The 12,522-nt window shown below is 44.5% G+C and overlaps 1 protein-coding gene across 3 annotated transcripts in view; it reads right to left on the bottom strand.

Annotated features, from left to right (window-relative positions):
- The window catches only part of GABPB2 (GA binding protein transcription factor subunit beta 2), a 515,551-nt gene that overhangs the window by 128,494 nt on the left and 374,535 nt on the right, over window positions 1–12,522 (bottom strand). For all 3 annotated transcript variants that reach the window (XM_069649775.1, XM_069649777.1, XM_069649776.1), the window contains one exon: window positions 5,530–5,671. In XM_069649775.1, the coding sequence (XP_069505876.1) occupies window positions 5,530–5,671 (142 nt within the window). The remainder of the gene's footprint in view (window positions 1–5,529; window positions 5,672–12,522) is intronic.

Genomic DNA, 12,522 nt, shown 5'->3' with positions numbered 1-12,522 from the left:
AGAACTTACCCCTCACTGCGAAAGTGCATACAACCTTGGCAACTTGCAGGCCTAGTCAGCTTGTGACCCGACATCTGAATCTTTCTTCTATGAACTACGTCTGAGAACCGTGGCAAAGACATTTCTGTTTAACTACCAGAACCGTTTTTACCTATACAAGACTCTAGTCCATTGACTTTGGCCTACCTATTGCATTGAACCAACAACTCCTCTGGTGAACTCAAACTATTTGCACTGTTTAAGAGTAATTGTATTATTCGTTTTATTATCTTATGCTTTTTTGCTCCTACTTCAAAGAAGTTTAAATGTCACAGAACCGGATAGTGTGAAGTACTGTAGTATATTTTTATGTGATATTGATAGCTTCCTTTTAGTGAATGTTTTCTAACTGACTGTGTAATAAATTAATAAGTGTTTTAGCAAGAAACCTTGAGTTTAAGTGTCCATCTGAATACTTGTAATTTTAGACCTCTGTGTAACACCCTTACAAGCTCACATCCCCTCTTGAGATAAGCCTGGCTGCTTAGCTCGCTACCAAAAACTGGGTGGTACAAACTTATAACAAAGGATGGTTTTGCTTACACCGGTAGTCATAGTTGTGTGTAGTGGTCCCAGACGGTACGGCATGCAAACTTTGCCTAAGAGTAACCCTGTGGGAGATCAGTCTTGTCCTCTTGGTTTTAGGTAACCCACCTATTGGTATAGGTCTGTACTACACAAGTTGGTAGAGTGACTGAGCAGCCAGACTTATCTCAAGAGCGGTAAATGTGAGCTGTAACATCGAAATCCATGCATACAAGTATCGAAATACCAGTTATACACAAGGTTTTCTAGTAAAATAATATATTTAACGGTCAGTTTTAAATGAGCCTTCTTTAAAAAGGGCAATATGCAACAATACAAATACACTTCATAACACCTTCTCAGAATTAGAATAAGCAAGTAGATACTCGTTAGAGATGTGGTCAATACACTTCCTAAACCCTGGGATGACTTCAGTTGCTAGGACAGTATTTGCATTTATACATCACTTTTTTATACTTAAATTCTGAGATAGCAGAAGAGGAAAAGGTTAGGGAAGGAAAAAGGTTGACAGATTCTCAGAGCATGTCAGCACTTTTCAATCTCCCAATGAAGTCTAGATTAGATCTTCCCCAGCAAGACAAGGTAAATGTATGCACCACCTATAAGGGACAGTTCGAATCAAAGTCAATGTGTCAGAAGAGTCTTCAGGTAGCCAGGACAGCCAAAGTAAATTTGAAAAATATCTATGGAGCCGATGCACTTCTTTAGATAGCACAAAGGTCTTGCACAAAGTGAGAGTTGCAGAAAATCACTGTTGGGCCACACGGTTTAAGGCTTGTGAAGGTCAGAGCTGAGATCAACTCTGCAAAAAGCAGCTACTGCAAGTCTCAAGTGAGATAATGCAAGCTACAGACAAAAGAGGTAAGTACCCCTCAGTCAGCACAGTACCTTAGGTTTGAAGAAGAGGATCCAGCTGGCTTCTGTTCTGGTTGCAGTCTTGCAGATTCTTGGTTCCTGGGCCTCAGTCATGGGGACAAGAGGGAGGACATCTGGAGGACTCCTGCACTGCAGTTCGAAGGCGGCTGCAGGCTCTTTGCAGTTCAGTAGCACTTTGCGGTTTCAGCTACCGTCAATTAGCACCACCGCAGATGTTGGACACTTGATGGGCTTCCCTTGCTTCTGGAGACCAGCACCCGGTGAGGAGACTCGGGCTTGGGTCGTCCTGCTTCGGGAGGGTTCTCAGGATCTTCCTGTAGCTCTGATCCGGCTTAAAGACGATGTACTCGACTACAGATTTCTCAACACCTGGCACTCGGTTCCAGCAGCAGCAAGGAAGTACAGCCAGTTGCGGAAGGGCCTCCTGCAAAGTTAGTCTTGGGGTTAGTTGGTCCCACTAACACAAGGGAAGAAGTGTCCTCTCCGGAGCTTCTATAGTGGATTCGGAAAAGCAGTTTCAGCACAGCAGCAGGGCTTCACAGGGCAGTTCAATGGTCCAGAAGGATGCAGCAAGCTTCTCTTCACGATTTCTTCGTCAGATGTTTCGTCCAGTGGTTTATCCCATTCATGCGCAGCCTAGCTGTCACTCGCACAGCAGGGTGGCTGTCCAGCAAGGACAGTCAGCCAGCCAATCAGCACTGGGTGCATTCAGGTAAACAAGACGACTAAGGACAGGGAGTTTCGGGCACCTCACTTGCTTCCTACCTTGCCAGACACACTGGAGCCAGAGGCGGGTGTCATTACTGAAGCCTGCCAAAGGCAAAACGAAGAAAAGGGTTGAACCTGGTTTGGCGCATAGAGTTAAACCCAAGAAAGACCTCACAAGCAAGAAATGGTGAAAAAAGAAGACCGGGCCATTTTAAGAAAATGGTCACCCGTGGGCGCACTACTGCAGCTGAGGGGTCAGCCTGTGGTAAAAATGCACAATGGTAGGAAAACTAAACCACTGACTAAACCACTGCCACCAGCCATTTAAATTGTGAGGGTAACAAAACATGTTACAGAAGTAAAGTAGGAAAAGGGTCTACTAAGTATGCCCCCCCAGCACTCAACATAAAATGGTGTGGGCTGGACCTACATAGGAAAAAGGTAAGTAAAGTCCATTTCAACTTACTACTCTTGGGAACAGTAGCTCACCCAAGAGAAGGTATTTAAACCTTAAGGAAATCCAAAGGACGTCTCTGTGACAATGAACCGAGTGTGCAGTGTGTCATAATACAAAAAACAGATGCCTATGGAGTATGTCAGACTCCAAAAACAAAGAAACAAAATACATGAGTGAGAAAAAGGTCTCACTCACTCCAGAATAAAAATGTAAAGTCCTAACGTCCATCAAAAGAGCTGGGGGCCTCCAAGGTTGATGGGAAATTAGCACATAAATGAGAATTCTCCCTAACAATGTCCTCCCTGCTTGCTTTATCGGTTCTCTGTCATCCTAGCGAGGCTTTCAGCTGGATTCTTCAGTGACTTGAAAGGTGCACTCTTGAATTTGTATCGCAGAACAAGAGGCCGAGAGTGAAATGGGCAACCCTCAAGATCCAGCGTGACAGGGTAGTTTTGGCTTTCACCTCTACCATGGAACACACATTTAAGATGCTACAAGGGTGGCATAGGGACCCAGTGAAGATTCCACGTATGTTTCAGGAGGCCTCTCCCATGTGTCCCAAGGGTTGTGACCAGGTGGGTTCCCTCTCCCACCTGTGGTGGCACTGTCCTAAGACTTGCATCTTCTGGCAGGAGCCTCTTAGCTGGATTAAGGAATACTCAAGAGGTCCAGCTAAGCATGGACCCTCTCCAGAAGTTGCTGGGGACACCTGCCCTGGACTGGGAAGAATACAGGCTGCTGAGGGTATGCAAGGCCATGCTGAGGGCTTGGAGACTGGCTATAGCGCACAAATGGAGGGCACATTGTAATATCATGGTGATGGAGAAGTTGACGGCCATTGTTATCGATTACTTGGGGTCCTACTTTGAGGACTGGGGCCTGCTGACAGCTAGGATGGAGGGTGTCGGTGCCTAGCCATTGAGGAAAGTGAGGGAAAACATCTACTCTGGTTCTAGGTCCAGAGGAGGGAGACACTCCTAATCTCAATCTATGTGAAGTCAGACGATCATCGTTGTTTTAGATTGTCACCACCCCCGAGACTGTGTAAAGGGCTAGTTGGGGGTGGGGCGGGGTGTCATCCTGTTATCGATAGACGTTGTGAAGGTATCGACGAGTGTCACAGGATGCGTTGTGCGTAAGAGCCGAAGGGCGGGATGATAAGAGTTATAATCGATATAAGTATGAAAAGCCCAGGGACTAGCAATGACTCCTAAACAAACTCTGCAAAATGCAACCAACATGATGGTGTAAAAATACAATCTAAGGACAAGTGAAGTACCATGGGTACAGTAAATGTCACAGTAGGGAGAGTATTACAAACACGCCTTGTAAATGTCCCTTTTCTATTTCCAAAACAAGCCATGTAATACTCTGCACCAACCACTACATGTTTGGCTAGGTAAAGCATGTGATTCTAAGCAGATCCACAAGCCTCAGAAAAAATATTACACAGAGAATTAAAAGAAATTGCCAATTCTTTACATCATAATCTCCAAATCATCTTTTAGCATCATAAAAACATTATATTTTCCTGCGGGTGAAAGTGCTTCTATTTTTATACCATACCCTACGATGTGTTTTAGGTGCCTACAATAAGGTCTTGGACCTTGCACATATACTAGCATTGCATTGTCTTTAGAACGCTCTACATAATTGGGCAGGCCCATAGGGGCTTACCTCCTTGCTAGGTTTTATGGTTCCCTGGTCCTCCCAAAACCGCTGGCAGAGGGCCCACATATAGACACTGGGGTTAGGAGCAGTCCTATAGATAAGTGGTTTAATAGGATTTTTGACTCAGAGAAAAGGGTCAAATAACCCCTGGAAAAAATAAAATAGGGGTTAAAATACACAATACAAAACAAGAAACAAAGGATGCGCAGGATCCCACACCTGTCTCACTCACATTACTGCATGGATAAGTTTGAATCGGTGGTACCAGCAGAGCAGTGCCACATGATAGAGCGCCAATGCTATTCTTACTGCTGGGAGTTAAAAGGAACTATGTTAAAAAACATTTATTTGAATTTGCATGTAATACTCAGTGCAAAGAAAGTTGAACTACAACATTTTATCGGCTTAGATTAAAAATATATTTTTGCTCACCTAACAAATACTCGGAATGGGATTTTCCAAAAATGGGTAATATGCTACATCTTCAAAATCATATCTGGAGACCTGGTTAGGCGAGTCCTTGTACAGTCATTACTGTTTTCATAATATGCTTGGTATCTTTCTAATACTTGGGTTCCATGTGTGACTTAATTAAAGCTTATCATTTTCAGTTTATTAGTGTAGTATATTTCCTAGATATGTGAGTGGATTCATATTATCTGTGTCAGCGCAGTGCTCCTACTTCAGAGCATTGTCGCCTTTTTCAGGTTACATATCCTCAGAGATGTTTGGTTTCCCTTTCTTGTCAGATGAGTTAGCCTTCCATCCCTAGGGTTAGTCGTTTTAGTACAAACAGAGGGTGGCACAAAACAGAATCCCAGGAACTAAATAATACAGCCAGTAATGGCTGTCCTGAATCTCCAAATGAAGTCTATGGAAAGCCATGACCATACAAGGCCACATACTCGTTTCCGGACCGAAAGGGTAAAAAAAATAAAATTAAAACGATAAAACCAGTCCCCATATATCCAACCACTACCTCTTCCCAGTGGATAGTTGATAATATGGTTTCCTCCTAGGATTGTTGGAAAGAGAACATTTTCATGTCCTTGTTTTCGTATCAACCAACCACATTAGGTGAAATCTCATCTGGGTGAAAGGTGCTATAATAAGGCAGCTACACATTGTGTTGAAAAGGAGTTATTTGACAAAATGACGATTTCCACTAGCCGTGGGCGCCGAATCTTACTAAACAGAGAACTGCAGGACAAGTACAAAAATAAAAAACTTACTTGAAGTGGCCTTGGCGTTGGCTGAGGACACCAGGCTGGCGAGGTTTACAAGACCACCCGACGTATAAATAAACTGCGGTGTGGTTACCGAAACTGTGTCTGGCTGCTCCTCGTTTGTGTTCACCTGATTCTGCATGGCCTCCTGAAAGAAATGCAAGGGATAATTGATTAGTTATATTAAGTTATAGGCCCTACTCTTAATTTGTGTCTTTTGTTGATCAATGAGACTTCCTCAGATTGTGAAGTTCAACAAATAAATGGCATGGCACAGGTACCAACCTCTCAACAAATCCAGTCACCACACAAGCATCTCAAACAACTTAAATCTAGCTACCAGGTAAACTACAGACTACCTTAATTCTAGGTCACATTGCACCCAAGTAGCAATTGTAGGTTTTGTATGCAACATACTGTTCTCTCGTAGGAAAGATTTTCTTTTTGCACCTTCCCTACATAGATTCCCCGGTCTTTTTGCTCTGCTTTAAACACGGTCCTGTGTTTTGAAGTTCAGTAAAGCCTTCTGGTTTACTTCCCTTGCAGGATTTGCTCATTTTTATGGGGAAACCAACTATTCCCCAAGACGGTCAGTACTGAAAGACGGTCTGTCTTTAGAAATTCTTGTGTTTTTAAAACTGCACATATCACGTTACAATGATGTTCAGTTAGGATTTTTTGTATCCTCATAAGTGTTTAACAAATGGCTTGTTGGTTATCCAACAATGTGCCTAAGACAAGCTGATGGCAGCTGTGTGATTTTTACAATTTGTGTGATATTTCACTCATTCACTTTGGCATTTACTGCCAAGTGGCTACTAAAGGTGGCTAGCAACCTAAAACAGCTGTACCACATGCTTTTCACTTGTTCTTCAGCCATCTTGTCCTTTCACCTTCTTAGGTTAGGAAATGCCATATATGGCGTTAGGGATCATTATCATTTTTGTGCTTCATCCGCTCGAATGGTGAGATCCCCAGCATGTTTGCTGGACTTCTGGACCTTTTTCTTTCAAATCCTGAATGAGGGGAGCCTTTTTCCAGTCATACATTCTTGTGGCTCTGCCTTTTGGACGCCTATTCTTTGTATTCCACCTGTACTATGGAGTCTGTCTACTCCAAAGCTCTTAAAGGCATCTGTGTTGTACTACTTCAGCATACAGCTCTTTATCGGCAGTGTTGCTGGGGACCCCCCAGGGCCCTCTAAGATAATGTTTCTATATCCTCAAGTAACTACAGTTCTTAAGGAAGGATAGCAAGATACTTTGTATCTTTCCCAAAACTATAGTCCAAGAGATTGGCACACACCACCTTCAGTGGAGTGCCAAAGCGATACTTAGCATCCCCCTTCTCTCTGCTCCTGTGACTTTTTAGTCACAATCACCTAGTTATGGCTGGTGGCAGTGTATGTGCGTGCGTATGTGTGTGTATTTTATTCCTTTGGCGGGAAGCAGTAGGTATCCCCGCCTAGGCTCCAGAGTGTCTGGCCAGTCAGGAAGTGGAGGAGTCTTCCACCCCCTCCTCCCCCTGTCCTTTGTCTGCCAGAGTGCCTGACTAGGCCCAGCTCCCACAGGGGGTCTGGCTATCCTCATTGGACAGCCAAACGCCTCTATCTATAAAATGCTGAGATATTGCAGAGGAGTGTGTGCTGGAACTGTATAAAAGGGTGAGACTTCTGGAATGTTAAGCAAGTCAACCACAGGAAATGTGATGCGACCACTGCTCTCCTGACCCCGTTTTCTATGTGATAGAGGAGCTCCGAAGAGGACTCCGTCCCCTTTGGCTGGTGGGAACAACCTGTCCTAAGACGAACTTTGAAACAAGCCATCTACCGAGGTCCTGTGAGCTTCCAGAGCTGCGGAACTCCAATACCAGGAGACCTGCTGCAGATTTCTAGTGAATCGTCGTGGAAGGGCCAAATACGTCCAAATCTTTGTTGAACCCGCAAGAACACAACAGAGATCTGATCCAACTCGCCCAGACCCCCCTTCACCAGAGTGTGGGACTGCAGGAAGCAAAGAAGATTGAACAGGCAATCTGTGTCCTTTGTAGGTGCTGCTGAAAAAGTGCCAAAACTGCAAAGCGAACCAAGAAATTGCTGAAAGTCGTGCTACAGGACCTCCCTCGAGACTGCTGCTGAGAGAAACCACCCATTGTCCTGCCTTTCGTCATTACACCAAGGAATCCGGAGGCCGGGTCCAGAGCTGCCACATCGCAGGGAAGCCACCACAAACACTTTCTTCAAACCAAAGGTACAGTAGGGAAAAAAGTATTGCTTACCCGATTCCAAGAAGTTGCTCCAGAGCATGGGAGTGCAGATAGAGGTGCCCAGGGAAAACTCCTTGTTAGGGAGAATTCTCATTTTTGTGCTATTTCCCTTCAACCTTAGAGACCCCCCAGCTCTACTGCTGGACTTTAGGACTTTTTATTTTTATCCTGGAGTGAGAGAACTTTTTCTCACTCTCTCATGTATTCGGATCCGATTGGGACTCTATGTTTTCTTTGTTTTTGGAGTCTGACAAACTCCATAGGCATCTACTTTTTGTATTGTGACACGCTACCATCAGTGCAGTGTCACAGAGAAGTCCTTCGGATTTCTTATAAGGTTTAAATACCTTCTCTTGGGTAAAGTACTGTTCCCAAGAGTAGTAAAGTAAAATTGACTTGACTTACCTTTTTCCTGTGTAGGTCCAGCACACCCCATCTTATGTTGAGTGCTGGGGGGTTACCTAATATACCCTTTTCCTACTTACTCATGTTAACATTTTTATGTTAGCCTCACAACATTAAATGGCTCGCGTCAGTGGTTTAATTTTCCTACCATTGTGCTTTTCTATCGCAGGCTGAACCCTCAAGCTACAGTATAGCACTCATGGGTGACCATTTTGTCAAAATGGCCACGGTCTTCTTTTTCTCCCCATTTCTTGGGTTTTACTCTGCGCGCCTAACCAGGTTTAACCCTTTTGTTAGTTTTGCCTTTGGCAGGCTTCAGTACTGAAACCCGCCTCTGGCTCCAGTGTGTCTGGCAGGGCAGTAAGCGAGGGAGGTGCCTGAAACTCCTTGTCCTTAGTCTCCTTGGTTACCTGAATGCACCCAGTCGTGATTGGCTGGTTTGCTGTCCTTCCAGGACAGCCACCCTGCTGTGTGAGTAGGAGCTAGGCTGTGCATGAATGGGAGAAACCTGCATAAAAGACGAGGCTTCTTGAACAGAAGACAGTCGACCAGTGGAGGAAATATCCAATGAAGGAATCGTGAAGAGAAGTTTGCTGCATACTCCTGGACCGTTGGACTGCCCAGTGAAGCCTTGCTGCTGTGCTGAAACCAGTGGTAGAAGTGTATGAAAAGAAGTAGTGGAACTATGTTCCCTGCGGGCCTGACCCTGCTCCCCACAAACCCTATTGCCACAACCCCTCCCACACACAACATGCCCCCCAAACACTTGCACCTGCTGTTTAAGGGAACGTTCAGTGCAGTGCACTGAAAGGGAAGGTTTCAACTTCTTCCTACACTTATTTTAAAACCATTCCGGAACGGTTTCTTTTCAAAATAAAAGTATAGGAGCTGTACAAGGTAATTTTAAAAAGTATAGGAGCACCGCTCCTGACCGCTCCCGCTCACTTCGACCACTGGCTGAAACTGCTTTTCCGAATCTACCAGATATGCTCCGGAGAGGACGACTTCTTCCCTTGCGTTAGTGGGACCAACTAACCCCAAGACGAGCTTTGCTGGAAGACCTTCCCCATCTGGCTGTGCTATTTTGCTGCTGCTGCTGGAACTGAGTGTCAGGGGTTGAGAAATCCGTAGTCCAGTGCATTGTCTTTAAGCCGGACCAGAGCTCCAGGAAGATCCCGTGGACCCTCCCGAAGCAGGACGACACAAGCCTGCGTCAACTCGCCAGAGTGCTGAACTCAAGGAGTGAAGCAAGTCCATCAAGTGGCCAAGATCCGCGGTGGTGCTGTTTGCCGGTAGCTGAAACCGCGAAGTGCAGCTGAACTGAAAAGAGTCTGTAGCTGCCGCCAACCTTCAAATTGCATTGCAGGAGTCCTCCAGACATCCTCCCTCTTGTCCCCACGACTGAGGCCCAGGAACTCAGGATCTGCCACCCGGCAACCATAAGCATGCTGGATCGTCTTCTTCAAACCTAAGGTACTGTGCTGACAAAGGGTTACTTACCTCTTGTCTGTAGATTGCATTATCTCACTTGAGACTTGCAGCAGCTGCTTTTTGCAGAGTTGATCTCCGCTCTGTCTCTCACAAGCCTAACAGCTTGTGGCCCAACAGTGATTTCCTACCAACTTTCTAACTTTGTGCAAGGCTTTTGTGCCATCTAAGAAGTGCCTCTACTCCATAGACCTTTTTCAAATTGACTTTAGCTGTCCTGGCTCCCTGCAGACTCTTCTGACCCATTCTAAATGTCCCTCATAGGTGGTAACTTGTTTGAAACTGTTATTACTGGGAAAGATTATATCTAGACTTCATTGGGAGATGTAAAAGTAAAGAGAACCTGGTAACATGTTTTCCTTCCCTAAACCTTTCCTTTTCACAACTTCCGAATTTTAACAAGTGCAAAAGTGATATATATAAATACCAGTGCTGTCCTACTAATTGTTCTCAGGGTTTAGGAAGCGTGTATGAAGCTTCTCAAAAGGGTATCTACTTGCTCATCTGATTCTGATAATGTGTTATGCAGTGTATTTTTAATGTTGCACATTGCCCTTTTTAAACAAGGCTTATTTAAAACTGACCGTAAAAAAAAATATATCTTACCAGGAAACCTTGAGTGCAAGTGTTATTTGGATACTTGTATGTGTGGATTTCGATGCTAGAGCTCTACAGCTCACATTTACCCATCTTGAGCTACGTCTGGGTGCTCAGTCACTCTACCAACTTGTTTAGTACAGACCTATACCAATAGGTGGGTTACCCAACCAAGAGGACAAGACTGGTGTAGTCTCCCACAGTGTACCTGCATATAATCTTGCCCAACACTGCTCTTACCTCTGACCCAAGCCATTGCTTGTGTCCCCTTCTCAAGTCTGTTTTTATGTCTCCTTGTTAGTTGCTAACTTGCTAATAACTTTAGACACTGGAAGAAATCAACAGGATCCCTTCATAATGTGCTATTTGTCAAGACTTTAAGCCCTCTCTGAACTGCCTCTAACTAGGGTTGTGTTTTTGGACAAAAAAGACTTGCCAGTCGAAGAAACCATCTCTAGAACCTTGAACTAAGCTCATGTTGCACTAACCACTTATTTTCCACCCTTTAAGTGACTTTTCTATATGTGTTTGCAGATTAAATGCATTACTGTATGACTTGTTGAAACCCGCATCAACAATAACCGATAATATGATAGCAAGGTCTTTTCCCTTTCTAACGTTGCACCAAATGTAACCACAAACAAACACAAAAGTGAAAGTGCCCTTGAAGTGTCCCATTGTAAACTTCTGAACTATTTAAAGTGATTCTGGTGTACATATAATAAATATATACCCTTTATATAAATACATGTGCAAGAGCTTCTTTATTTGCCTGTCTAGCTAAAATTCAGTGTACAAACCTACAGCTCCCACCTTCCTCTTAAGATAAGCCGGACGGCTCTGCCACACTACCAAGGTTCCATGAGTAGTATAGACTGATACTAAGAGTTGGGGGAAGTTGTGCCGGGCGCTTCTGTGTTCACCGCTGTACCACCGGACCATAGTGATCTATGTAGGCACCTTCACTCTTTAATCCTGTGAAGTTTCCTGAAGGGTCTGAACTGCAGAAGTCTGCATCATTTCTTCATTTGAGGGTCTTTTTCCGGAAGCTGACTGGAGTTTGTCCCAAACAGATTCCAGAAGACCTGCAGTGGTATCTGGAAGAATCTGTGTCAGAACGGTAAGTTAGCATAGCTGCTTCTCTCACCCCCTGACCGCCGTAGGATAGCATTGGGTGCAAAACCCTTGTTCCTAAACCCCCTCTGGTCAAACAATGGGCAAAAGAACCTTTCCTAGGTTTCTCCTGGTGAATAGGATAGAGTGAAGAACTTATCTGATTTTGGGAAAATGCTATTTAACCCTTACCAACTTTACTAAACACCACCACCACATCATTTTGACTGACTCACCGGAAGAAGTTATAATCTCGAATTTATGCTTTTGGGCACAAAGCCCCATATCAACTTGGGGATGGACTTCTAAGTGATGGAAGCGGTTCTTGTGTTGGTGCTACCCATGTTCTTTTTGCTTCGGACTACTCACCTGTATTTCACTGGAAACAAATTCATGTGAAAATCTATTTTGAAGGTGAATGTGTAAATGGCAAATATTATTTGCCAGTAATAGTCTTTCTGTGGCTTGTATCTGCTTAGAATAACATGCTTTGCATAGGCCACCATCTATTGGTTGGTGTGGGGTATTAATATCAAAAAAGGGGGCGTTGACAGGGGCCTACCTGTAACACTATTCCTATACTACAGGTACATGTACCCATGATCCTTCACACGCCAAAATTGTTCCGATTGACAATACTTACTTGTGATATGTACATGCTTAGTGGATACTTGAAGGCCTAATAAGTAACTGCATTTTAATATAATTTCTAACTTAAGTGTTGCTCCGTTAAGAATAGCCCTAGACCACTCTCACACTATTGTCTAACCTTCACTCAAAAAGCCCACACATTACCCCCCTCCTGCCATGTAACTACAGCCCAAAAACCAACAACTCCTAGATCGCATGGCAAACTCCCAACTCTACCTCTACACAGAATCCCACGGCCTATCTTTCCTTTCCTCTTCAAGCACGATTGCAAATCACCATCCTCCCTCCCTTGTACTCCCCCTCCCACCCTGTCTCTCAGGGGGTCCCTCAGGGAGCATCCCTCTCCCCACTTCTTCAACCTCTACCCAAGTCCCCGTAAAGCACTCATCCGCTGCCACAACCTCATCTGCTACAACTATGTCGACTCAGATAATTTTTCAAGATTCCCAACTCCCCGGCCTCCCTGCACCCAGACCTTGC

Source organism: Ambystoma mexicanum, chromosome 1p (assembly GCF_040938575.1).
Source record: "Ambystoma mexicanum isolate Mex_15411 chromosome 1p, UKY_AmexF1_1, whole genome shotgun sequence".
Lineage (NCBI taxonomy): Eukaryota > Metazoa > Chordata > Amphibia > Caudata > Ambystomatidae > Ambystoma > Ambystoma mexicanum.
Note: the sequence above shows the minus strand (reverse complement) of the source record. Positions and strands in the feature narration are given on the sequence as shown.